The following is a 23,473-nucleotide window of genomic DNA, read 5'->3' on the forward strand; positions in this document are numbered from 1 at the left end:
GCTCCCCACCAAAAGTGATTTCGTCGCCCCGCCGCCTCTGCGCTCCCGTGAACTCTGCCGTTGCTCCGTCTCGCTGAATTCCACTCGCCGTTTTGCCCAGTGTACTCGTTTCCCCAGCAAGAACAACTAAAGCCATGGCTGCGAAAACATCCAGAGCCGATTTCGAGGCGGTCTTCCCCTCACTCGTGCAGGACCTTACCGAGCATGCGCAGCAATACGGAGTCCCTGCTACAGCTCTAGAATGGTTCCAAAGGGTTTGCAACCCGCCATCTTCGCCAGGTTCGCCCGACAGATAGCTAATTCGGTTTTTGTGTATAGTCCCTCAATGCGAATACACCTGGGGGAAAGCTCAATCGCGGTCTCTCCGTTCCCGACAGCGCCCTCCACCTCCTGAACCAGCCCCTGACAGACAAGCAATTCAAAGACCTATGCACCCTCGGCTGGCTTACGGAGCTCCTACAGGCCTTCTTCCTCGTCTCTGATGATATGATGGATACTTCCATCACCCGCCGTGGTGAACCATGCTGGTACAGGCGCGAAGGCGTGGGCATGATCGCCATCAATGACTCATTCATGCTTGAGTCTTCCATCTATGTCCTCCTCAAGAAGCATTTTCGCTCTCACCCAGCCTACGTCGATTTCATTGAACTATTCCACGAAATCACCCACCAAACCGAGCTTGGCCAGCTGTGCGACCTGCTCACCGCCCCGGAAGATCATGTCGACCTGAACAACTTCAGCATGAACAAGTTCACCTTCATCGTCATCTACAAGACCGCCTATTACAGCTTCTACCTCCCTGTTGCACTCGCACTCCACTACCTGCAGCTTGCCACCCCAAAGAACCTCAAGCAGGCCCATGACATTCTCATCCCGCTGGGTGAATACTTCCAGGCCCAAGACGACTTCCTCGACGTCTTCGGCAAACCAGAGCAAATCGGTAAAATCGGAACCGATATCCAGGACAACAAGTGCTCATGGGTTATCAATCAAGCCCTCCTTCGCTGCTCCCCTGAACAGCGCAAGGTCCTTGATGAGTCCTACGGCAGAAAGGACAAGGCACTCGAAGCTAAGGTCAAGGTCGTCTTCAATGAATTGGATATGATCAAGGTCTACCGTGACTTTGAAGAAGACCAGGTGACGAAGATCAGAGGACTCATTGCTGCACTCGATGAATCCGAGGGATTGAAGAAGGGAGTGTTTGAAAGCTTCCTGGCAAAGATTTACAAGCGCGATAAATAGGCGGCCAAGCTCTCCCCCCCTTCCGTCTTCTATTGCATTCATTTTATTATCCTAATATTTGTTTCTTAAAAAGAGCAAAGAAGGAACGACTCTGATTAATTCCGTGCATGCGCGTCCAAAGCATAGTGAGAAATTATGTATATATTCCTCGGTCACCATAGGTAGGGTATTGCCCCCAAGATATTCTCATCGTCTGATCGTGAACAATGGACTTAAGATGTTGTACCTTATGTCGACAAATATTCCACAGATACCCTGATAGAATACAAATGCAGTGATGTCACCAAAGTGGTATTTCTGCTGAATAGCAACCCCCAGCCTTGTCACTAATTTTAGAGTACACCAAGCAAAAGCAGGAACAAGATAGAATCTGGCACTTACAATAACAATCGCGACACAGGGCTGCAATGATGACTACAAGATGAGAGCTATGGCATAAGACAGCAAAGCTAGAAATCACAAACCACTAATAGTAATGCCATGTCATGATCAAACAAAAGATACAAGCCACCCTTTCCAATTGACAGCTCTGAGCAAGTAGCCACGCAGAAGTAGTCCACTACAGGAAGAAGATAGGCGCAGCTAGCTGCCATTCGGAGCCACATCCCGATCAGGAGAATGGGGAGGTTCGACCTTTTCTTTTGTTCTGGTTCTAAGAGCAATGGGAAATGGGTACTCATCGGCTTCCTCTTCATCACTACTTATCGCAATAGCCGTATTAGCTAGTTCTACACATGCAACACAGCGAACGCATGAATGGAATATGGATAAAAGGGGTGAAGGCTGACGAGGTTGGACATACGGCAGCTTCCAAGATACATAATCATCTGTGCTCAGCCCTTCTCGTCCTTCCTGCAGTGATGCAAAATCACCCGGTGTCATCATTCCCGAGCGATCACGCGGAGATCCAGGGATGGAGAGCGGGCGCGATATCTTTTGCTCTGTTCCGCCGATAATATCACGGAAGTCTTCTTCTGGGTCGAAAGACATCGGGTATGCTATTAAGACGGGTTAATTGGCTCGTACGCTGATATTTCGAACAAAAAGCATTAAACTCTTACCCCGTCGCAGAGCCAGCTGCCTCGCCTTCACATACTCCAATCCCATTCTCTTCCAGTCCAGTAGATCGCTTAGTCTCTCAGTTCTGTTTCTCTGGTTGATACGCTGTCTTCTGCTCTTACTCGCAAACTCAAACATGTACTGGGTGAGCTGATTAACCGAATCGTCCACACCTTTTAAACGGCGATCCACAATATAGATTCCATAATCAGAGGAATTTTCAATAAGCTCCTCCATATAGCACCCAAAACCTGAGAGATTGGTAGTGATGCTTGGGACGCCCATTACCGTACACTCGGCCGGAGTATACCCCCAGGGCTCGTAGTACGAAGGGAACACTCCGAGATTCGTGCCACGAACAAAGTCGTCATAGTCCAAAGGAAGCACTGGATTCGAGGAGTTCAGGAACTCGGGGTGAAATACTATTTTCACGCGATCCGTTGAATAGTTAAACAGCTGCACCCTACGGAGCTGGTTTAGAATTGGGTCCTCGGAGTCATTTAGCATGTTATGGGTCACAATTGGGGGCAAGCTATGACGCTTCATAGCAAAGAGCCGGCGACGGATGAGGACCTTATCTTGAGCGGTGATGAGATCCTTCTCGTCTGGCATGTTGTCACCTTCACGCCAGCTTAAACACCGCTCAAACAGGCGCTTCCCGATTCCCTTCTCCACCATTTCTAGTGTATCTCGTAGTGATTTAACAACCGCCTGACCTTTTAGAGCCTCAACAGTAAGAGACGATGTTTGAGCGGGCATAATGATAAATGCGACGATGGTAGTAGTCGATCCAGTTTCCTTTAAACGGTGGTTAAGACGCGCCAGCGATTCGATAAACATATCCACCCCCTTGTTTCTATACTCATAGCGGCCAGCGATGAAGAAGTAGAGTGTGTTTTCGAGGTCAAAGTCGTTATGGCCATAGAAATGACCTCGTACAAAGTCATGGATCTTCTCTTTAGAATGCGAATGGAGATTCTGGAATTCGTGGACGGCTGAAAACTTCTTCACGTTTAGACCGTTTGGCAATACGCCATCAGGCTTTCGTTTGAGCAAATGCTCGCTTTCATATGCAGTAATGTGGGAAACGGTAGTGAAGACATCTGCTGAATGGGCCGCGGCCCGTTCGATGCAGTATCGGTGGTATATTCCACGCTTTCCAGCCTCCTCGTCGACATCAAAGATTTGCAGATTATTATAGAAGTCAACAGAGCCAGCGCAAAGGTATCTTCCGAGAAGGGTGGCATGCGTGGTGAATATTGTCGTTAGATCCATGCGCCTTTTCTTGGTCAGGGGGAGAGCGACGCCAGCAAGCCACTCGTGAAAGTGAGCGATTACCGCAAGATCCATATCTCTGCATATATACTTGACCGGGGAATCAGCTTCCTGTGGATGTATAAACGGGAGGGACGATAGAAAGGCTCAAATACCTCGCCTAGGAACCACGCGACCAAGTATCCGAAAACAATGGCTTCGTTGGTTTCGCTATCCCCTGGAGGAGATGGAATGCCGGCGGCATTCCAGAGATCGCCTTTCCATTCATCTAGGAACTGATAACCGGCACCGGTGTCAATCAAAATAACTCGTGGAGCGCCTTCAATTAGCCATCTTCCATATTCGATATCAATGCCTCTTTCTTTCATCGCATCTATCGCCCCAGCGAGGTGCGGATTGGTGGGCGTAAGTGACTCAACTTCGACAACGGCCTGCAAGGAAATCAACAGTCAGCGCCGCGAGTTAAGATGAAGATATGCAATTGTACCGAAGCTCTATTCCAGGGCCCAATCAACGTATATCGGTCACCATATTCAGCGGTGGTTACTTGGGCTTTGGACTTGAGGACCGAGTAAATGCCACCCACTTCCAGGCGCAGTCAAAGTCAGCAGCTATAGTAGCCATAAAAGAGAATTCCAACGAATCATTGAGAATAAAGATTGGACAAGTGACAGACCTCTGTTCGCAACTTCAGTCGAGATCTCGAAGAGAATGTGGCTCTTGACATCGCGTTTTAGCACCGGCGGCTGACGTGCACCTTGATTTCCAGCCATGACGTCGGTTTCAGTTGGCAGCCGCAACGACCGCAAATAGAGAGTAGGGGACTCTAGAGAAGTGGAATCTGGAGAAGAAAGCAAAGAATACGAGTCTCTGAGGAGACAGATAGTATAAGGGATGGAAGCAAAGGTGGAGCAACTTATACAGCCACCTGGTTATATTGTCCTTGGAAGTATGTCTAACTTGTCGTCACACATGGCTATGGTCAGGGTTACCTCACACTAAATCACTAGTCGAGGCCCCGTTTGAACACGCAAAGCCTGGCAGGCTATGGACATCGTTTGGCCGTTAGAGGACCCTACGGGGAATACGTCTGGCCCGAGCCAAACTGTGCTGGTACGAATGCATTCAACAACTGAGGTGGGAGTAGCAAGCGCTGAGATGAGTATTCAGAATGCTTCGACGGGCTTTGAAACCAGTCCACGATCGTTGTGAGGGGTTGAAGCTTTGGCCCTGGCCACAGTGGTACAAGGTTCATCCAGGATCCATCGCACCACCCATCTCGCCAGAGACTTGCGCACGGGGTAAAGGCTGGATGAGTCTCGCTCCCACACCACACAAAAGCAACACTTCGAGATAAAGCTCTGACCAGGCCCTGGAAACGGGCAAATCCATGGAGGACGTTTTGTTTTCCTTGTCGACCAGCTGTGCAGGCGATTATTATCCTCTTGAGTAATATGAGGGGGCCAAGGCATCATGGTTTCATGCAAGTCACTCAATCCCGCCACTTCTTGGCTCTTGGGGCCAGTGAGAAATCGCCATGATTAATCCTGTGTTTGCGGAGGATTGAAACTTATACAGAGTAAAATTTTCTTTTTCAGATTGATTACAGAGGCAAATTTTAAAAAGTTTTCAGTACAAATCAGTATACCCTACCTCATCTATCCAGCACATCCGTCACTGAGTATGAGGATAGTGAAGGTTGTTGGCGTAGTCAGTTGCTCCGTATGCACGAAGTACAGAGTGCCTGAACAGGCATTCACAAATATCCGACTGAACCTCGGTGAATATATTTAACTGCTTCTCCACGTAGGGTGGGATTCCTACGTAGCTGCAAATTCAATACTTTCTGGAATCGTGGTTATCCCAGCCTTTACACTTTATAGCTCTCAATGTGACGAGGTCATCGAGTCACAAGCACCCTGAAAGTCTTCGCATCGAGAGGAACCCAGAAATCGGCGAAAGCGTAACCTTCAGAGATTGTGAAAAACGCAGACCTTGAGTTGAGCTCGGCTTGAGGGTCAATTCTCCACACCTCAACTCACCAAACAGTGACACTACTCCGTACCCTGCCCGCCAAGGAATGGAGCTCACACCGTGTCTCGTCGAGCCCCAGTCGCTGGATCAGCCCAAGCCAATGTTTCCGATAGTTAGCCCAGAAAATCATCGAGACCAACCACCGTATGGATCAGCCGGGATCCATAGCTTCCGGCAGGGTTCATGCTGTTAGTCAAGAGAGCGCATGCGGAAGATGTCAGGTGCTGGGTTGATTTCGACAAGATGGGTATTAAGTATTTTATGGTCGCCTTCAAAAGCAGCCTGTCGGCTTCTCGAAATCCCCGGTGCACGATGTTCCGTACTCTTCCTGTGGTCTGCTGCCAAAACCCTGGTTGTGCTTCCGGCCGCGCAGCCCCGTGACCCGCCACCCACCGACCGCCCGCCCAGCGCATCGCCGCCGTAATTGGACGATTCCCGCAGACGAGCCAAGGGGCGGCCCCACACGGGCTCAGGGACTTTCTTTCAACGTCAGTCCATCATCATCGCCCCTTTCAAACCTCCCACTTCCACATCTTCATTCTCTTCGTCGCCATCTCTTTGTCCAGGAGGGGCGTGGGAGCGATGCCTGGGTTCCCTTCAAGACCTTCACTTGCTCTTTGTGCCGTCTGCGGAAATATATCGTCGTTCGTCGCCGGAATCAGCCCTTTTTCGCCCAATCCCTGATCTGCAAGACCTCACCAAAGAAGCCGGCAGTGGCCGTTCCTGCGGTATGAACGAGGGAGTCTTCCCCGTAGCACCAGGCGGGAGTGTGTGCTGCCGCCTGCAACCCACCGTCAATATTTTCCCTAAAGCGTCGTTCGTGGCCGGGAGTTTTCCTTCGCCTTCGACAAGTTTGACCCCGTCTCTGATACCTCCGACCGTGCATATGAATACCAGGGATTAAGGATTTATTTTGTTGTGTTGATATTTCTTGTTGACATTCACTGTTGTTGCTGATCAAACAACCTCGCGGAGCCTGAAAGGGCAGACTCGGCTGTGAGTTTCTTATAAAATATTCATGGCCTTGCTGAAAAGGAGTATGGCCTGGCAAAGTGTCTTTCTTTTCATATGTCTTTGCCCTCTATAACAACAAATGGTTAAATAGAACCATGTTGTGACAAGGGAATCCCCTTTTAGTGTTTTCTCACAACCACCTCGTTGCCTTGAGGAAAAAGAAAACACGAGACTGTTCTTGTGCGAAGATCGAGATTCGGTTCCGGCTGCACAGCAAATTTGATTTGTTGACCGAGTGTTCTTGATGCCAGGTATATAAGAACTTGAAACGGCAAGAACGCCCGTTTAGTTGAAACAAGAAAAAGGGTCTGCCGTCGCCGTGATTCGAACGCAAACCTCGCGAAAGATCGAAACTGGGAACGACGGGGGTTATGCCGTTGCGCCACCAGGCCAATTTAGGAAGTTGACGCGCCTGACTTTCAGCCCGATACCTCACGTGGGCTACCCAGCCGATGAAGACGAACCCTCGCCCTGCGAGCCAAAGACGTCGACAACAGCGTCTACGTCGCCCTGATAGGAGAATCAAGTTGATAAACGGGTTCTACGAGGCCTGTACAGCAACTGACGATAATTTTCGGGGTATTCTGGGGCTCGTTACGTGAGTAAGGGGGGTGAATAGCTTGTAGGCGGTCCGCCATATGTTAAGTTCCTTCGAGTCCTGGTGTCACTCCCCGGCCTGGCCTAGTTGGATAACGCGTGAGATCCAGCTTACAGTACCGAGGTACCGCGGTTACGTTGTAACGCCCCAATGGCAGTATGTGCCTCTAGGTGTCACAGAAAGGGTTGCAGTGTAGAAACCGATCGCTTCTGGTGCTGAGTTTCATAATGACTTGAGCCCAGCTCGTCATGAACTTTTTGTCATTCTGGTTAATATTATCTTTATCTCTTGTTTTTGTATTCTTTATGGCATGGGATGCATTAGGATTGCTGGAAGACTCGAAAACAGAATGCGATATAGTGTACTTCGCCGCGAAGTACCTCGCCATGTACCTCAATTTTGGACGTCGCCGGTACGAATCCCAGCGCTGCTGAAAGTAGGCATTTTCCTGCAACACTGATAGATACTGAATTTCGGCATCATCCTGATCTTTACGACCAGAAAAAAATGATTCTAATCTTAGTATCCTTTGAACTATAGTGTTGCATTCAGAATCAGCCGTTTGCGTTGATGCTGGTAAAATGCTCCCCCTATAATTCGAGTCTACTTTTTCCTGGAATAATTTCCTCCTTTTTCCATCTGTTTAATATTGTCCTGGAGACATAGCAACTCATCCCTTCATAAAATAAGCGATTTCAACTGATGCTAGTGCGTTGGCGGGTGCAGCGCAGGAGCCATAGATTCCTTTCTGCAGGAAGTTCACTGCCAACTTCCCAGGGCGTTTTATCCCACTCCAGATACCATCTGCTTTCGATTTCAACGATATAACCACCAACAATAATCTCTATTATCTCCTCATTCCCCGAGAAATGCTCCTCTTCACTCAGGATTTAAGGGGATGCGATTAGTCGTGCGAATCCTACATTTCCTTCCCGACCGTCCCGCCTACGGAGTTCATGCTTGGTCTGAGCCTCGCATCGCATTCCAAGAGCTTTCGCTAACACATGAATTTGATCCTTTTAGGACCAAACCCTGCGTATGTCGAACCCGTCTAGCTGGTACGAGGCCTAAACCATGGGTTGGAGGCGGAGTGAGAGCCTTGGGTTGTACTATTCCTGCGTTCCAACTTCCCAGCCCCAGTGCATGGATATACATCATCTATATTTTTCTTGAACTATTGGTTTTCAGTTATACAAGAATCAGGGAACTGCCATCGGGTTTGCCTGTCCGTCCTTTATTTGAGGCTTGTTTTGCAGTTCTGCGCTGTAAAGCGCAGAGACCACAGAGGCATTGTCCACGCCCCTCTCTTATCGACTCCTTTTGACCTTTTAAGCACTCGAGTTTCGCTATCGAATTATGTTTTCTCGCTCTTCCTTCCGTCCTATATGATTCACACCTTTGCTAATTTGTATGTATTTCATCCTTCTCTAACAGGTCAGCTCTCATTCGGTATTTAGCTGAGAGCCGAGCCAACTTCCCTACCCGGAAAGCGATGAAACTGCGTACGAAGTTGTCTCGTCTAAAAGGAAGGCTCTGGCGCACTGGTCGCAATGTCAAGCGGTGCTTTATTTATTGCCCGAGGAGAACCAATTCTTCGTCGCTTGAGGACAGGTATCAAGCAGGCGAAGCCGCCCAGACAGAGCCCTATGAAGCGCTCTCTTTCGGGGAAGACAATGCCCTCCCGGTTATAGAGCCGCCATCAGGTTTCCCTTCAGCTACGGATCGTTCTGTCGAGACTTTTCGAAGACTAGACCACACCTACACATGCGAATGCCGGTCACTGCTCCTTGAGAGACTCAGACTAGTCATGGCAAATAGTCTAATACCTGTCCTTGAGGAGTTTAGTTCGTGTTGCTGTGGACAAGATCGGTTTGGTGGCGCTCCCACCGATCGCTCATTGTCAAGCGGGTATGACACGATATCAACACGAACACTCTCTTTGGAGCGCCACGGTGGTATTCGGATCGAACTACGTAACGGAATGTTCGGAGCATCCCTGGCCGCATGTCAGAACGAGTCTCTGTCCTGTTGTGAATGGGGAAGCAGTTCCTCATCCAGCTATCCACGACCCAGAGCTTTATCTGAGCCATTGAATGACAGGGTCTTAGTTGTAAGGCTACCTCGTGGCCGGGCAGTATGCCATAGAACGGCATCTGGGCAGGGCGAGTGTCAGGGCCGCAATCTCTCCGAATGCAGTAACTGTTTTACAGACCAATGGCATCACAGGCCTGCGGAAAGCGTTCCCGCATGGATCAATGACCTTCCAGATTGTCCCATTCCAGGAATAACGGATCCCTCAATACTGCACCGACCGCTGCGACGGAAGAGGAAAATGTCAGATTTATGCCGTCAGGGGAGCTGAGCGAATATATGAAACTAATAAAACTGGGATCTGGCCATGAGGCTCAGGGCCTATTAATGCTCCAGTGCGGGGAATGTACGTTATGCATGATGTGTATGTGAATTATGGGAGATGAGGGAAGGTTAATAGAAAAAAAAAAAAAAAAAAAAAGGATACAGACAGGAACTTATATGTAAGGGAGCTTAAGGGTAGTGACCCAACTTAGGGAGAGAGTAAATGCTACTAGGATAAGTGTCAAAGTCTTTATGGGTGAACATTATGGCTCAGCAAGGAGCACATTCCCCCGATTGTTTATGATTAGAAACAGCATGTAGCAGCACGAAACATTCCTCAGTTTGATTGGTTGAAGTCTATCCTAATGACCTGTTCAAACCTCCGTCAACACTGATTAACCCCCAGCCTTGACGGCGGGTGAGCCCAGCCCGATACAAACTCTCTTCATTATCCCCTGCACAGCGGGTAAGAATCCCATAATCATTTGCCGCTGATCCAAGCATATGCTCCAGGTCGCTTTCCTTTAAAGTGTACAAGGTTAAGGTCAGGTCTACCAGTCGCAGATCTATCCTTGATCCTCTCCGGGACTGATATTAGGATACGGCCGTCGAGAGTTAGCAATCCCACGCAGCAACGAGACAAGATGCAGGGCGCGGTCGTCACTGTACAAAGGCTCGTAATTTCGTGCATTGATGTCGAAGTCGTGAAGGTCTAAAGTCCCTTGATCACCCTCCTCAACTGCCCTTAAGATTTGCCCAACAACCTCTTCTGCATTCGGGGGAACGGTATTGCGACCCATGCTCACGTGAAAGAACCCCTCAAAGGAGGCTTTTGATGCGAGACCCCTATGGGGAATACGGACGAGGTTAACTTCCTCCAGTTCCCTCTCACTGTGGCCCGCGTATGTGGGAAGCAATTCGATGAAGGAAGCTCGGTAAAACGAAGGGTGAAGGATTGCCATCAACAGGGTGAGACTTAGATCAGAGGCAGCAATGTGGTCAGGCAGATAGTCATAAATATCTACCATGCGGTGCAACGCGTTGAGAATCATGGCGGCCCTGCTTTGGTCAATCCTACGATCTCCTTCTAAGACGTAGCCGGGAAAGGCTCGATGCGGCCGGGAGCTCGCGTACCTAACTGAGGCTGGCCTCCCAAGGCGGGAACTTGGGCTGCCATTGATGGCTGGAATGAACGATTTTCGCCCGCACGCTGCATTTGATTTAAAATGGTGGACGCTTTCACCTTTTTGTATGACATGATGTGGTAAAGCGCCTCACAGCGCAAGTCACGGTCACTTCGAGGATCGCCTGTCTCAGCCAGCCGACGACTGAGCTCAATGGCTTCGTTGGTCAATGTGAATTCGTCCAGCGAAGTGAAATTCTCGAACCACTTGGACTGTGTACACTGCACAGCTCGAAGAAGAGAGTGTCCTGAATTTGAGTTGTCCTTATATTTCTCCGCCATCAACTGGGAGACCACTCTAAGGGTTACGAGCGCGCCGTCAATGCTTGTTGCAAGTTGGCGCCAGTTTCCAGTTCGCAGTGATAGTTTTGGCCCTCGAGGAACTTCTAAATACACGTTGTACCTGATAATTTGCCATGCAACGGCGTCGAAGTCAATGCTAAGAGTGGTGCTAGCCAACCTGAGGCTGGCAATAAGAGCTGTTTGAGTTTCCGCTATCGGTGGAGGTGCGGACAGGGCTTGAGATTGCTGATACCAGGAAGGAAGGGACATATAAGGGTATCTTTTGAGGACTGAGGCAATATAACTCCAGTCATATTGTCTCCCTGTTGCCGGATCAATTTCGTTGAACTTCTCGCCACCGAAGCATATATCACAGCGCAGAACGCTCGTCAAGGGCTCAAACACATCGCCAAACTCTTCATACTGAGTGATTTCATGTGGAAAGTCTTGCTTCAGTGCAGTATAATGATCTGCTAGGACTCTCATGCCAAGGCAAACGGATCTCAGAGCTTGATGGTCAAGGTGACACAGCCTGGGCAAGTAAGCCATTTTTTTTAAGAGCCCGGATATATATGTCAGAGCAACTGTAGGTAACTGGCCGGCCTTAGCTATCCAAAGGTTGAAGCATTCAAGCCCCTGAGAAAGGTATTCTTTTTGTGCGCTCTGAAGGCCTTCATGGATTTGCATGCGTTCGAATTCTTCGATCGCAAAGGCTATATCCTCATGCTTGATACCATAGTCACCTGGCGGAGATCTCTGCTCCCACAGAGGAATCGGCATTTTGCAAACCAATATTCTATTCCAAAATATTCAGTTAGATCACCATATATGCATATCCCACCCAATACAAGTCGACCAGGTGAGCAGTTAAAGGGGGAGCTCCAATAACATACTGGATATAAACAATTCAAACGATAGGCTGTTCTTCTTCGTTCAGCTGTACACTCTTGAGGAAGCTATTGATATCAAGAGGTAGGCGGTGTGTGCACGATAAGAAAGGAAGTAAGAAGGATACAGCAGAGAGTGTAAATATAACAGTTCCTGTCAGGCAAACCTCTTCACATAAATTAAACGAGATGTGTGCAGGACCTAGTCAAGGAATCACTGTGATTGACGGCTTCCTCCGGTGCTTCCTGCTAGGGAGAATAGCCCTCGTGTTGCCTGGTGTGCTTTCTGAGAGCATCAAGACCAGAGTATCTCAGGAGAAACATTTTACCGACCAGGGGTATGGATATCAAGCATATAAAAACAGAAGCCATCTGTATAGTGCCACAGGGAGGAAATCGAAACCCATTAATGTACAAATGTTTAATCCCAGAACAGTTGACTGGATGGACGGGGAAATAGGTTCATTTTAAATCATACATAGCTCTAAGAAAGATTGTGCAAGAAGAGCCCGGAAGTACAATGACCAAAACTCCGATCCCGCTTAAACAAAGGGTTGACATATCAGCAGATAAGTATATGCTATGAGAAAAATCATAGCTTATTGTGGAACATCCTAGCAGGATCAGCACTGCAGGTAGGCATCTTCGAACACAAAGACTATCAATAGATTCATAGTCATATGAGGCTGATAATTAACTTAGGTATGATCTTTGCCGGCCTCTGGGTCACCTGTTTCTAGTTCTTGGGGCGGGGAAGAAAGGCTTTTCACAGGCTGAGGAGAAGCATTGTTTGCCGGTGGGCTGACAATTGTTTTGGACTTGACAATTCCAATAAGATGTTCCCCTAGATCAGCGGATCCATCTAACTTGTCTATTTTGGATTTGAAGAATTGGACATCGGATAACATCCTTAGAAACGTTAAAAGTTAGCAAATAATACGTACCGAGAGTTAGGGTACGGGCAGGCTTACCTTTGACGAGCTGTTTCAGAATTTAAAGTAACTGATTGAAACGCTCTGGTCCATTGATCTCGATAGTTCGCGAAAACAGGAGCCATGATCATCATGACAGTCGTGTCCGGTAGATGTTTGGTTAGAACTCGATGTAGCGTCCCAGTTTCCTTGGCAAGGGTCTCCATATATGGGCTGATAGCATTGACATCCCTCTGCGATTCCCAATCTATCTTCTTCATGGAATTGGCATGTACAGCTGCACGAGAGCTCATGATGTCGACTAGCTTCTCATGAATGCCTGACTGGTGCTCCTGGTAGAGTCTTCTGACTTTGTCGAACTCAGCCATAAGAGGAGGAGATGTGCAATGCCTGCGGATAAATTCTCTGACATAGGGGATGAGCGCCATAATAAGGCTCAAGGCTTGGGACGCAAGTGCAAGATGTTTTGTTGTAATATTCTTCAAGCCAGCACTCTTCGTGGCGCCAGCGCCAAGGATTAGCTGCGATAGGCGGGAATTAAATAGTTTGAGGCATTCCAAGAAATGTGAAGCGATATCTGGAATTATGCTCGGTATTCCTGTCATTAAATGCTGGAAATCTTCGATTATTTTTACCATTAAGATTGCAGACTCTGGTAGAATGTATTTTTGCTCATCGATAATGGCGTTCCGGAGCCGATCCTTGCTGGTGACGGATACATCATTGCCATTGATCGGGGATCCATTCGTCGCTGTTTCTGTGCCGTTTGCTTCATCTTCCCATATTCTTGATGTCGCAAGCCATACATCCACCTCTCCAGTGCTTGCCTGGAGGATTCTGTTAAGCAAAACTGTTTCAGAATCACCAAAATCTTTTGCATCCCACTTGTCAGAATCCATAACCTGGACAATCCGATGTTTATGGCGCTCTGAAAAGCTGCCAATGTAGGCTTTAATTTGGTTGTCGACCACTGTCTTCAAAGCTGCACCACTTCTTCCTGAAATCGCCTCACATTCATCAGCGAAGAGTCTGTTAAGGCTAAAGTACCTTAAAAATTGCGGCAAAGTCAGGTTTTCAATCTGCTCAAGCCGCACCTTGAGCACCTTTACCATTTGCGATTGAACGATGTCGACGGCCTGTCCAAGGAGGCTAGACATGTCCAACACTTGCAAGATCTCATCCTTTGCGATTGTGGCAAATTCGCCAGGGCTAGCGGGGTCGTTAAAATTGGGTACAGAAGGGCTTCTAGACGGGGATCGGATTGCATTTGGGTTGGGAGAATGTTCAAGTCCACTCGTGATGTCAAGGAGAACTTTGACTTGAACGCTGAGACGTCTCAATGACTCGCTGATGCCGGTATAAATTTTTGTGAGCATGGAGTGGGCATCTTCTGGATCTAATGCTCGTAAATTACGAGCGAGTATTGATGACTTTTCCTGTTGGGTGAGCTGTCTCCCACCGCGGGTCGATGCAGACATTATCGACTCCGTGTCATCGTCACTCGAACTCGGAAGCTGGTGTCGAATTATACTTTTCATTTCTCGTAAAATGGCATTTTTAAAGGAGGTTGCAGCAGGCATGGTATGGTGAGAACGGCCCAGGCCAGCCAAATCTCTACGTAGCCTCGATCGCAACTCATGGTCCACATGCATATACTTTGGAGTCGAGGGGATCTGGCGATGCGCCCTACGAGACCTCTGGAATGTGTCGCCTAAGCGCAGCAATGTAATCTCAGGTGCTACAGCCTCAACATGTACTCTAAGGTCTTGCAGCAGGGCTTCCAAGAAGCGGCTCTCATAGCCCATTCCAATCCGGTACCGGAGTTGCATTAGATCATCTGATGCACCTTGTAGAGCTTTAATGCCTCGCAGATCAATAAATGAGTCACTGAGCGCATCTGCCCGTGGTTTTATAGTGTTTTCGCCTGCAATCAATCGCTCAACGTCGTCAAGTTCATCAATGGCGTCCTCGATGTCGCCCTTCTCAACCATTTGCTCGCATTGGGAAACGGAATCGATTACCTCTTTTAATTGAATCATTGCATTGGCAAGTTTGGAAACATTCTCTCGGCGTCGACGTAGTTTAACGACTTTAAGCCCTCCCAATGCTATATCGTTATCCAATCTAGCCAAATCGCTGCGTAAGATTTGAATTTTCTTAACAGATGCTTCGGCTTCTGCATGCAACTCCCGCAGCGAGCCAAGGGCGGAGAAAAACGAGGTAGAAGCGGTAGATATAGAAGAGATGAGATGAATCTCGACAGTATCTAGGTACCACGATAACTTTTCCTGTAGTATGGCATTGGTCGCTAGCGCTTTTCTCTTGGTCGGCTGGATTTCTACTGGATTATCGATCGACTCTGACGGTTTGCGAGAGCTGATGACTTCGGACCGTTCGGAGACAATGTCAAACGTCCGCGGATTTTCGAGCTGAAAATTTTCGTCAAAGTATACTTTTGGGATAGTCGATAAAGGGGTAGCGGATGGCCCACGACTTCGGTAATTCAGTGACGAGCCCCTCCTTCCAGGTACATCCCCTGATGCGCTGAGCAGCGAACTGGAGACTGACTGCCGCCTATCCAGCTGCTGAGATAATATGGTATCTAGCTCAGACACTTTCGACGTTTCCGCATGCTTTCCGAACAATTGACCCTCGCCCTTATTCACAGCTTCCTTGGCGCGGCGCAGCGAGTCATATAAAGAACCGATCTGCGAAATATAGGCCTCGAAGGATGTTGATTCCACATGTGGGATATTTGTCAAAGTAACCGGTGGGATATCTCTGGTCGACGGTGGTTTGTACCCGCTAGAGGGGGCAGAGGTATGAGGAAGCAAGCCACTCCTGACGATTGGCGGCTGGAGGAGAGTCGATATAGCTAGAGGCGGAAGGAGTCAGTTCTGCCGGAGAGATACAAGCGCACATGCTTACCATTCTGGCCAGATTCTGCTATCGAGCCATTGTGCAGCGTAAGAATGGAAGCGGCTCCTGAGCTCGCAATCGAACTCGCCGTCGAGCCGCGGCGGGACTCATGTCTCGGCCGGTAAAAAGAACGACCGGGATCGGATTGAAGAAAAGGTAGCTGGGGTAGCGAGGAGGTCGAGGACGGGGAAGTTATGTTTTCCACCGACTTTCGGGAATTCGGAGAGGTCATGTCGCAACCAAAATCGACGATCAGGACGGTCGATTTGTTAGGTGGTCACTGCTCGAGCATGGAGCGGCATGATGTGCATCAAGCTCACTTCACCAAACAGAGGGACAGGCTGAACGCGTACCGGGACAGCTGTCGGTCTAGAAAATCAAACTCCAAGTCGATATGAATTTGCCGCTGTGACCGTTCTCTGGTGCAGTGCCTGGAACTCCATAAACATACGAACACCCGACCTCAACGGGCGAACTGACCAGGACGGGCAACCCCAACAGCCAATCAGCACCCGGTGGCCCTGGCAGCCACAATGGTGCACCGCCTCATCTCGTAGAAATAGTTTATCCGGAACCACGCCAAGAAACCACTTTACGCGCTTCGGGGTGCGACGCGACGCGTCCACCGCTCAACGAGTCGCTATGGATTTCTGCAAGCTTGAGAAGTTCAGATTGCTGTTAGGCGTTTCCCGTCAATCCTCCTAGAGTCAACACCGAAATTCTTTTCATTTGGCTTAACAAAGTGCACTGAATGACGCCGTGATCCCGTTATTTTATGACCCATCATGGATAGAAGAAGCGCTTACTCCCTCAGTGTCCTCCAACCGACAGTTGACGGGCCCGATGAAGCACGCACAGCCATTCAAGCCCAGCTCCGAGAATTTATCCTTGCCTTCCAGCTTGACAATGCCTTCATATACAGGTGAGCAGTTCGTGATCTATGATATAAAGTCGGCCATTTACTGATTTTGGTGCTATAGAGATCAGATTCGACAAAATATCCTTGCCAATAAATATTACTGCTCCGTCGATATCGCCCATCTGATTGCATACAACGAAGAATTGGCGCATAGGCTCACCACAAATCCTTTAGACACAATTCCATTGGTAAGCCACGGTTGCTTTTTAAAGTGGTTCGGTTTTCGTCCTAATCTTGTTGCACGACTCCAGTTCGAAGCCGCCCTAAAAGAGTGCTCCCAGCGAATAGTATACCCATCCCAGAGAGACGTAGAGCTACCAGAACACCAGCTTCTCCTTCATTCCACTGCATCCCATATCACAATCAGAGACCTTCATGCAACCAATGTCTCCCATCTGGTCCGAATACCCGGGATTGTTATTGGTGCATCAACAATATCGTCGAAAGCGACTGTTATCCATATCAAATGCCGCAACTGTGAGACGTCGGAAAATATTGTTGTAGAGGGCGGATTTTCGGGATTGTCATTACCCCGGACATGCAAAAAGGAAAGAAATCAAAATGAGGATAAGTGTCCATTGGACCCATACGTGGTTGTGCATGAGAAATGCCAATTTATCGACCAACAAGTGCTTAAACTCCAAGAGGCTCCAGATCAGGTTCCCGTTGGAGAACTTCCTCGCCATATATTGATATCTGCCGATCGATATCTTGCGAATCGTGTGGTACCTGGTTCTCGGTGTACGGTAATGGGCGTATTCTCTATTTATCAAGCCAAGGGGAAGAAAAATGCAACCAACGGAGCGCCTGCCATTCGAAACCCATATGTTCGGGCCGTGGGGATCACGACTGACATTGACCATACCGCAAAGGGTAGTGCAATCTTTTCCGAAGAAGAAGAGCAAGAATTCCTGGAAATGAGTAGACGGCCAGATCTCTATGAAGTATTTGCGGACTGCATAGCTCCATCGATTTACGGAAATCGAGACATCAAAAAGGCTATAGCATGTCTTCTTATGGGTGGATCGAAGAAAATTTTGCCTGACGGCATGAAGCTTCGAGGAGACATCAACGTTCTCCTTCTTGGTGATCCAGGAACTGCCAAATCGCAGCTGCTCAAATTTGTGGAAAGAGTGGCGCCAATTGCTATATATACATCTGGTAAAGGTTCTTCCGCCGCAGGTCTGACGGCTTCCGTCCAGCGCGATGCGACTACGCGAGAATTCTATCTCGAAGGAGGAGCCATGGTTCTTGCGGATGGAGGGGTCGTATGTATCGATGAATTCGATAAAATGCGAGATGAAGATCGTGTCGCAATCCATGAAGCCATGGAACAGCAAACTATCTCCATTGCTAAAGCTGGGATCACCACAATCTTGAATGCACGAACTTCTGTGCTGGCCGCCGCAAACCCTGTATTTGGACGATACGATGATATGAAAACTCCTGGAGAAAATATCGACTTTCAAACCACAATCTTGTCCAGATTCGATATGATATTCATCGTACGAGATGAACACGAGAGGGGACGTGACAAAAAGATGGCAAAGCATGTCATGGGCATTCACATGGGTGGCAGAGGGATTGAGGAGCAAATTGAAGCTGAGATTCCAGTGGAGAAAATGAAACGGTATATCAGTTATTGTAGATCGTAAGTCGTCCTGCCTAGCACCAAGATCCCTTGATTTCAGCTTGATGCACATGCTAACGATACTGCAAAAATTTTTCAGTCGATGTGCCCCTCGACTCTCACCTGAAGCTGCTGAAAAGCTGTCTTCACATTTTGTCTCGATCCGTAAACAGGTACATAAAGCTGAACTGGACGCCAATGCACGATCATCAATTCCCATCACAGTTCGTCAGCTGGAAGCTATTATACGTATCACAGAATCTCTCGCGAAGCTTAGCCTGTCCGCGGTCGCGACAGAAGCCCACGTCGACGAGGCGGTGCGGCTGTTCCTTGCATCAACCATGGATGCTGCTGTCCACGGCGAGGGCCACGCGAGTAAAGAGCTCATGGCCAAGGTGGGCAAGATCGAAGATGAGTTGAAGCGGAGATTACCTATTGGCTGGAGTACGAGTCTCGCTACGTTACGGCGGGAGTTTGTAGATGGGAGAAACTATAGCGAGCAGGCATTGAACAGGGCGCTGGTGATTCTGCAGCGTAGGGAAACAATACAGTTTCGGTCGGGTGGATCGCAAATCTATCGGCACGGCCCATGAATGCATTCTATGTATGTAATAATGACCGCTTATTTTTGCCGGCGACCATGGGCAACAACGGACTAATGATTTAATGCTTCCGCTCAGCACCATCACTCCCTTCACTCTTTATAGTAAATTCATCATTGCTTAAATGCAGCAGCATGATATCAAAGGCATTGTCATAGTCAGTCCAGAATTCGATGTCGTTTGATACCTCTGCACGAGCTGGTGCGGCGTCGGGGGCTGTCAGCAGACGCATTAAGAACATCTTATGACACATGAGCTTGACTTCCCGTAGACGGAAGACGGGGAAAGCGGCCCACCGGGACGGAGTTGAGGTGATGAACATCCGCTTCGTCGAGCCAGACCCGAGCCCAGCGGTCAAACTCGGCGAATCAGCATCTGTCAAAGAGCACCTGGTGGCAATGCTCAGTTTACGGAGATTTTCAACGCCACAGTGAGCTGGGATAAAGACTTAGCGAGGATATATCAGGGACAGGGGGTTTGCTACGTCAGACAGTGGAGTTATGCTGTTTATTCGTGGTAAATTTCTACACTTCGGGCATCAATCGCTTTGACTTCTTGTTGTCATGGCTTCACATGCAGGCGACTCGACTACCATGAGAAAGTGATACTAACCATTGCGCTTCTGCGCTGGACGAACTAACTCAACCTCAAGGATTCCTGCGGAGCTCCTTCGACTCTTTATTCTTGTTATTTCTTTGTTTCTGATCTTGCCACGCACTTCCACGATATGTTTTGAGATATTGGTGTTTCATCCTACGAACAATTTTCGCTTCAAATCGTCGGACAGTTTCGCCAACGAAGTATTTTGCGCGAATCAAATTGGGAATTAAACCCGACTGTTACACAAGTGTAGCTCTGTGACCAGGACGCTAGATTTAGAGGACGTTCCGTTGACACCACAAGATCGGGAACTGCTATGTTACACCGTGTCGCATGAACTCGAATCCGTCTGGCAATTATTATGGATACTCTGTACCCGTTCATTGTGTCTGATGGGGACATTATCGATAACGGAGGTCCTACTTCAATCCTGTTTGATTCTAACGGTGATATATCTTGATATTGAAACATGCCAACCCCAGTACAGGAGGGTACACAGACGGCAGGCGTTCAAGTCGACAAGTCAGAAGATGGCGTTACGAGGATTGGGATCAACAGACCACAGCGAAGAAACGCCATAGATCAGCTCACGGCAAAGAAGTTGTATGAGGCGTTTGTCGCTTTCGAGAATGACAGCCGGCAGAAAGTATGCGTGTTCTATGGCACGGGGAGAACATTTTCGGCCGGCTTTGACCTCAGCGAACTGACCAGGTGGGATACACCGCCGGGCGGGTCTAGAGACATCGATCGCGGAGGTAATGAACACCTGAGTAACATTACGCGTTCCAAGTTCGATCCCGTTTGCGCCCGCAACGCCGGTCCACTCGGCCCAAGCAGAATGCGGATAAACAAACCAGTGATTTGTGCCACTTCAGGATGCTGCGTTGCGGGGGGGTTGGAGTTGTGTCTTCTCGCGGACATACGGGTTGTGGAAGAGGATGTGGTATTCGGAATATTCTCTAGACGCTTTGGCATTCCGCTACTCGATGGAGGAACGGTCCGTCTGCAGTCTGTCGTCGGGTTAGGTCGGGCATTGGATATAATATTGACGGGAAGGCCGGTAGGGGCTCATGAGGCCCTGCACATGGGTTTAGCGAACCGGGTTGTACCGAAGGGTCAGGCTTTCGGGGAGGCAATGAAGCTTGCGAGGCTACTGGCCTCGTTTCCTCAGGAATGTTTGAATGCAGATCGAGATTCTTGTTACTATTCTGCCTATCGAGCGCAGTCACTGGAGGATGCGCTATCCTATGAATACAACGGTGCTGTGAAGGTCGCCGACCTTGCCATTCGGGAGGGAATCAAGTTTGTCCAACGCAAAGAGAGGCAGGCGAAGCTATGACATGTGTTCGGTGGAACTGCTTCTTGGGGTTTTGAAAGGACTACTTCATTTTCCTAAGATTTTAAGAGCTTTAGAATTTCGGATTGTGTTGCATCTAATAAAGAGTCAGAATCGATGTCTGGCAGCCACTTTGATACCGAATTGCACTGACAAATAATATATGAAGTGCGGAGTACTCAGGAGGCTTCTGTTGCATACTACCAGGGTCTCCTTGGAATCCCAAAGATTTCAATGTTTTGCCTACATACATACTTTTGCGATGCTTCGACAGCCTTGGACACCCTGTGCGAGTGCTGCCATTATTCTACACTGCGTTGGAGGATCGGAGCAGTCTAGCGCAAATAGGCTCCTTGCCGGCCATAGCCCATACATAACTACTGTAGCCCCTGGACGGGCTCTCCGGCAATGGGCGCTGGATGTCACCCTCTGGTGGCGCCGTTCTAGGTGGGGCACGCTGATGTCACCCCGCCGATCAGGGCCCGGAGTGAAAGGCTTCAGAAGCATCGACATTCGGCTTTTTGAAAGGTTTTTAATCGGGAGCAAAAGAAATAATCCTGCACTTTAAGGTGAAAGTTGACTTGTGATTCTTCGACCTTTTGGGATTGTGCTGGTGTATGCAAACCGGTTGACTACTCAGCTGGACACGGGTCGCCGTGGTTTGCTGGTAAAGCACTCTTCAATCCACGGCCTTATCCACCAAAGTTCAGTTGATTTGGCCCGTTACGCCCGCTGGCTGATTTTTTCCTTTTTTTTCCCTTTTTTTTCCTTTTCTTTTTCAAGAGGTAGATTCTTATATATCCCAAATAATGCCAGCCCGGATTCGAGTCATCGGCTCTTTGAATGCCGACATGGTCACAGTGACCCCACGCTTCCCCGGGCCAGGAGAAACTCTGACAGCGACATCCTTCAACACCAGCGCAGGTGGCAAGGGCGCAAACCAGGCCGTGGCCTGTGGCCGCCTTTCCCGCTCACAGCCTAGATCGTCGACCAGTGATACCCAGGATGAGGAGATTTATGTTGAAATGATCGGTGCCGTGGGCCGCCAGGATTCGTATTTCTCTACTCTCTTGAAACCAACTCTAGAACAGTCTGGTGTGGATATTGCGCGGATTAGGGAAGTGGATGGTGTGCATACAGGCATCGCCGTGATTGTTGTTGACAGTTCGGCTGGTGGCGAGAATAGGATTTTGCTCTCTCCAGGTGCCAATTACGCGGGGATGCAGCCTACAGCAGACCTTTTCGACTCAGTACTGTCGCCTCCTCGACCAGATGTGGTGGTGGTGCAGGCAGAGATCCCACTGACGACGGTGGTTGAAGTTCTGAGGCGCGCCGGGCGTCAAAAGGAGCAACTACGCAAAGAAGGTATCAAGGGCGTGGATGGAGCGGTCGAGGTCGTGTTTAACCCCGCTCCGGCTCCAGCGGGCGGCCTACCTACAGACGTATATGCGGCAATTGACCATTTGATCATGAACGAAACGGAATGTGATCTTATGGCGCCGAAGGAGCTGAGGGATATCTCCGAGCCAGAAGAACGCAGGGGCCAGATCGCAAACCATTTCCATAGCTTAGGTGTACGGTATGTCATAGTTACACTGGGCTCGGAGGGAGTATGGTATAGTGCAGCTGATGTGGGCAGCAAGGCCCAAGACGACGTCAAAACGTGGATTCGCTGCATTAATCACATTCCTGCCGCAAAAGTGGAAAAGGTTGTGGACACCACGGGTGCGGGAGACACCTTCGTGGGCGGCTATTCGGTGCAAGTGGCTCGATGGAGAGAGCAGAGACGGTTGCTTGGGAAGGCCAACGAATGCCTTACAGATGATGAGCGGAGAGAACGGTATCACAAAGGAATTGAAGAGGCAATTCGATGGGCGGTCCGGGCTTCGGCCCAGTGTGTTCAGCGGCAAGGAGCCATGGATAGCATTCCATGGAAGGGAGAGATCTGATACTATTTTCAACCACCGATGTAAATAAACATGCCAGATCATGGAAGATATAGAGAATGCTCTATACTAGGAATGGAGAACAAACAAGCATGTGTTGCTTGGTAAGTTAAAGTTACGGGAGTAAAGAAGTGTGCTATGACCAGTGGAGTGCTTGGATAGCCGTCCTCAGCTCAATATTTCCATAAACATTGACCGTGCAAGCCTCTTACCGTCTCATCAAAGGGGCATTTATTTAGTTACATTACCCAAGGTCGCCAGCAGGGGATCCAGGGGTGGACGACACGAAGGGAGCCTTGGCCGTATGGAGGAAAGATACCCCTCGACAGCGCCTAACGGGAACACTCGGCATTACACGACTCCGTAGTGAAGCACCACTGTCCTACGCAGGTCTCGAAAAATCGATGAAACGACCGATTAACTAGCGAGGAGGATGCGAAACGGCGGCGGAGCGGGTTTGAACTCCCGACCTGGGTACAAACCTTTCCGTCGGCAATTCGCCAGCGATCGATGCGCGCGCATAGAAGTGTACGGAGGAGACTTGAGAGAACTATTGCTGAGGCCGGGCGAGACGAGTGACCGGGATATGCATTCAATTCTCAGCAGCCCAGCTGTCATGTCCTTTTTAGCTGGACGGAGTACGGCGTCCTCTGTAACATG

At 49.0% G+C, this 23,473-nt stretch overlaps 9 protein-coding genes across 10 annotated transcripts; 6 read left to right on the forward strand and 3 right to left on the reverse strand.

Moving 5' to 3' along the window:
- Positions 1–36: 36 nt before the first annotated feature.
- On the forward strand, positions 37–1,737 carry CIMG_06453 (farnesyl-pyrophosphate synthetase). Its single transcript, XM_001242556.2, has 2 exons — positions 37–254; positions 319–1,737. The coding sequence occupies exons 1-2, from the start codon at positions 135–137 to the stop codon at positions 1,240–1,242; spliced, it is 1,044 nt and encodes a 347-aa protein (XP_001242557.1). The 5' UTR covers positions 37–134; the 3' UTR covers positions 1,243–1,737.
- Positions 1,366–4,727, reverse strand: CIMG_06454. Of its 2 annotated transcripts, XM_004445319.1 has the most exons (6): positions 4,253–4,727; positions 4,064–4,161; positions 3,732–4,007; positions 2,304–3,666; positions 2,045–2,240; positions 1,366–1,942 (listed from the first exon to the last, which is right to left on the reverse strand). In XM_004445319.1, exons 1-6 carry the CDS (start codon positions 4,347–4,349, stop codon positions 1,825–1,827), a joined length of 2,148 nt encoding a protein of 715 aa, XP_004445376.1. In that variant the 5' UTR covers positions 4,350–4,727; the 3' UTR covers positions 1,366–1,824. The 2 variants fall into 2 exon arrangements, with proteins under 2 accessions (XP_004445376.1, XP_004445377.1); XM_004445320.1 differs by having other exon boundaries at positions 1,366–2,240.
- Positions 4,728–6,148: 1,421 nt separating this feature from the next.
- CIMG_11754 (uncharacterized protein) lies at positions 6,149–7,850 on the forward strand. The gene is made up of 2 exons (XM_012358677.1): positions 6,149–7,634; positions 7,763–7,850. The coding sequence occupies exons 1-2, from the start codon at positions 7,471–7,473 to the stop codon at positions 7,791–7,793; spliced, it is 195 nt and encodes a 64-aa protein (XP_012214100.1). The 5' UTR covers positions 6,149–7,470; the 3' UTR covers positions 7,794–7,850.
- Positions 7,851–8,041: 191 nt separating this feature from the next.
- Positions 8,042–9,817, forward strand: CIMG_11755 (uncharacterized protein). The gene is made up of 3 exons (XM_012358678.1): positions 8,042–8,185; positions 8,246–8,325; positions 8,657–9,817. The coding sequence occupies exons 2-3, from the start codon at positions 8,297–8,299 to the stop codon at positions 9,582–9,584; spliced, it is 957 nt and encodes a 318-aa protein (XP_012214101.1). The 5' UTR covers positions 8,042–8,185; positions 8,246–8,296; the 3' UTR covers positions 9,585–9,817.
- Positions 9,818–10,143: 326 nt separating this feature from the next.
- On the reverse strand, positions 10,144–11,822 carry CIMG_06457 (uncharacterized protein; the record flags this gene model as incomplete). The annotated part of the gene is made up of 2 exons (XM_001242560.2): positions 10,144–10,664; positions 10,712–11,822. The coding sequence occupies 2 exons, from the start codon at positions 11,820–11,822 to the stop codon at positions 10,144–10,146; spliced, it is 1,632 nt and encodes a 543-aa protein (XP_001242561.2).
- Positions 11,823–12,627: 805 nt separating this feature from the next.
- Positions 12,628–16,204, reverse strand: CIMG_06458 (GARP complex component; the record flags this gene model as incomplete). Its single annotated transcript, XM_001242561.2, has 3 exons — positions 15,790–16,204; positions 12,901–15,736; positions 12,628–12,838 (listed from the first exon to the last, which is right to left on the reverse strand). The coding sequence occupies exons 1-3, from the start codon at positions 16,010–16,012 to the stop codon at positions 12,628–12,630; spliced, it is 3,270 nt and encodes a 1,089-aa protein (XP_001242562.1). The 5' UTR covers positions 16,013–16,204.
- A 244-nt stretch (positions 16,205–16,448) lies between these two features.
- Positions 16,449–18,922, forward strand: CIMG_06459 (DNA replication licensing factor mcm5; the record flags this gene model as incomplete). The annotated part of the gene is made up of 4 exons (XM_001242562.2): positions 16,449–16,702; positions 16,761–16,887; positions 16,951–18,350; positions 18,430–18,922. Exons 1-4 carry the CDS (start codon positions 16,566–16,568, stop codon positions 18,920–18,922), a joined length of 2,157 nt encoding a protein of 718 aa, XP_001242563.1. The 5' UTR covers positions 16,449–16,565.
- Positions 18,923–19,474: 552 nt separating this feature from the next.
- CIMG_06460 (carnitinyl-CoA dehydratase) lies at positions 19,475–21,082 on the forward strand. The gene has a single exon (XM_001242563.2). The coding sequence runs from the start codon at positions 20,001–20,003 to the stop codon at positions 20,868–20,870; it is 870 nt and encodes a 289-aa protein (XP_001242564.1). The 5' UTR covers positions 19,475–20,000; the 3' UTR covers positions 20,871–21,082.
- A 395-nt stretch (positions 21,083–21,477) lies between these two features.
- CIMG_06461 (ribokinase) lies at positions 21,478–22,992 on the forward strand. The gene has a single exon (XM_001242564.2). The coding sequence runs from the start codon at positions 21,677–21,679 to the stop codon at positions 22,814–22,816; it is 1,140 nt and encodes a 379-aa protein (XP_001242565.1). The 5' UTR covers positions 21,478–21,676; the 3' UTR covers positions 22,817–22,992.
- Positions 22,993–23,473: the final 481 nt, after the last annotated feature.

Source organism: Coccidioides immitis, assembly GCF_000149335.2.
Source record: "Coccidioides immitis RS genomic scaffold supercont3.2, whole genome shotgun sequence".
Lineage (NCBI taxonomy): Eukaryota > Fungi > Ascomycota > Eurotiomycetes > Onygenales > Onygenaceae > Coccidioides > Coccidioides immitis.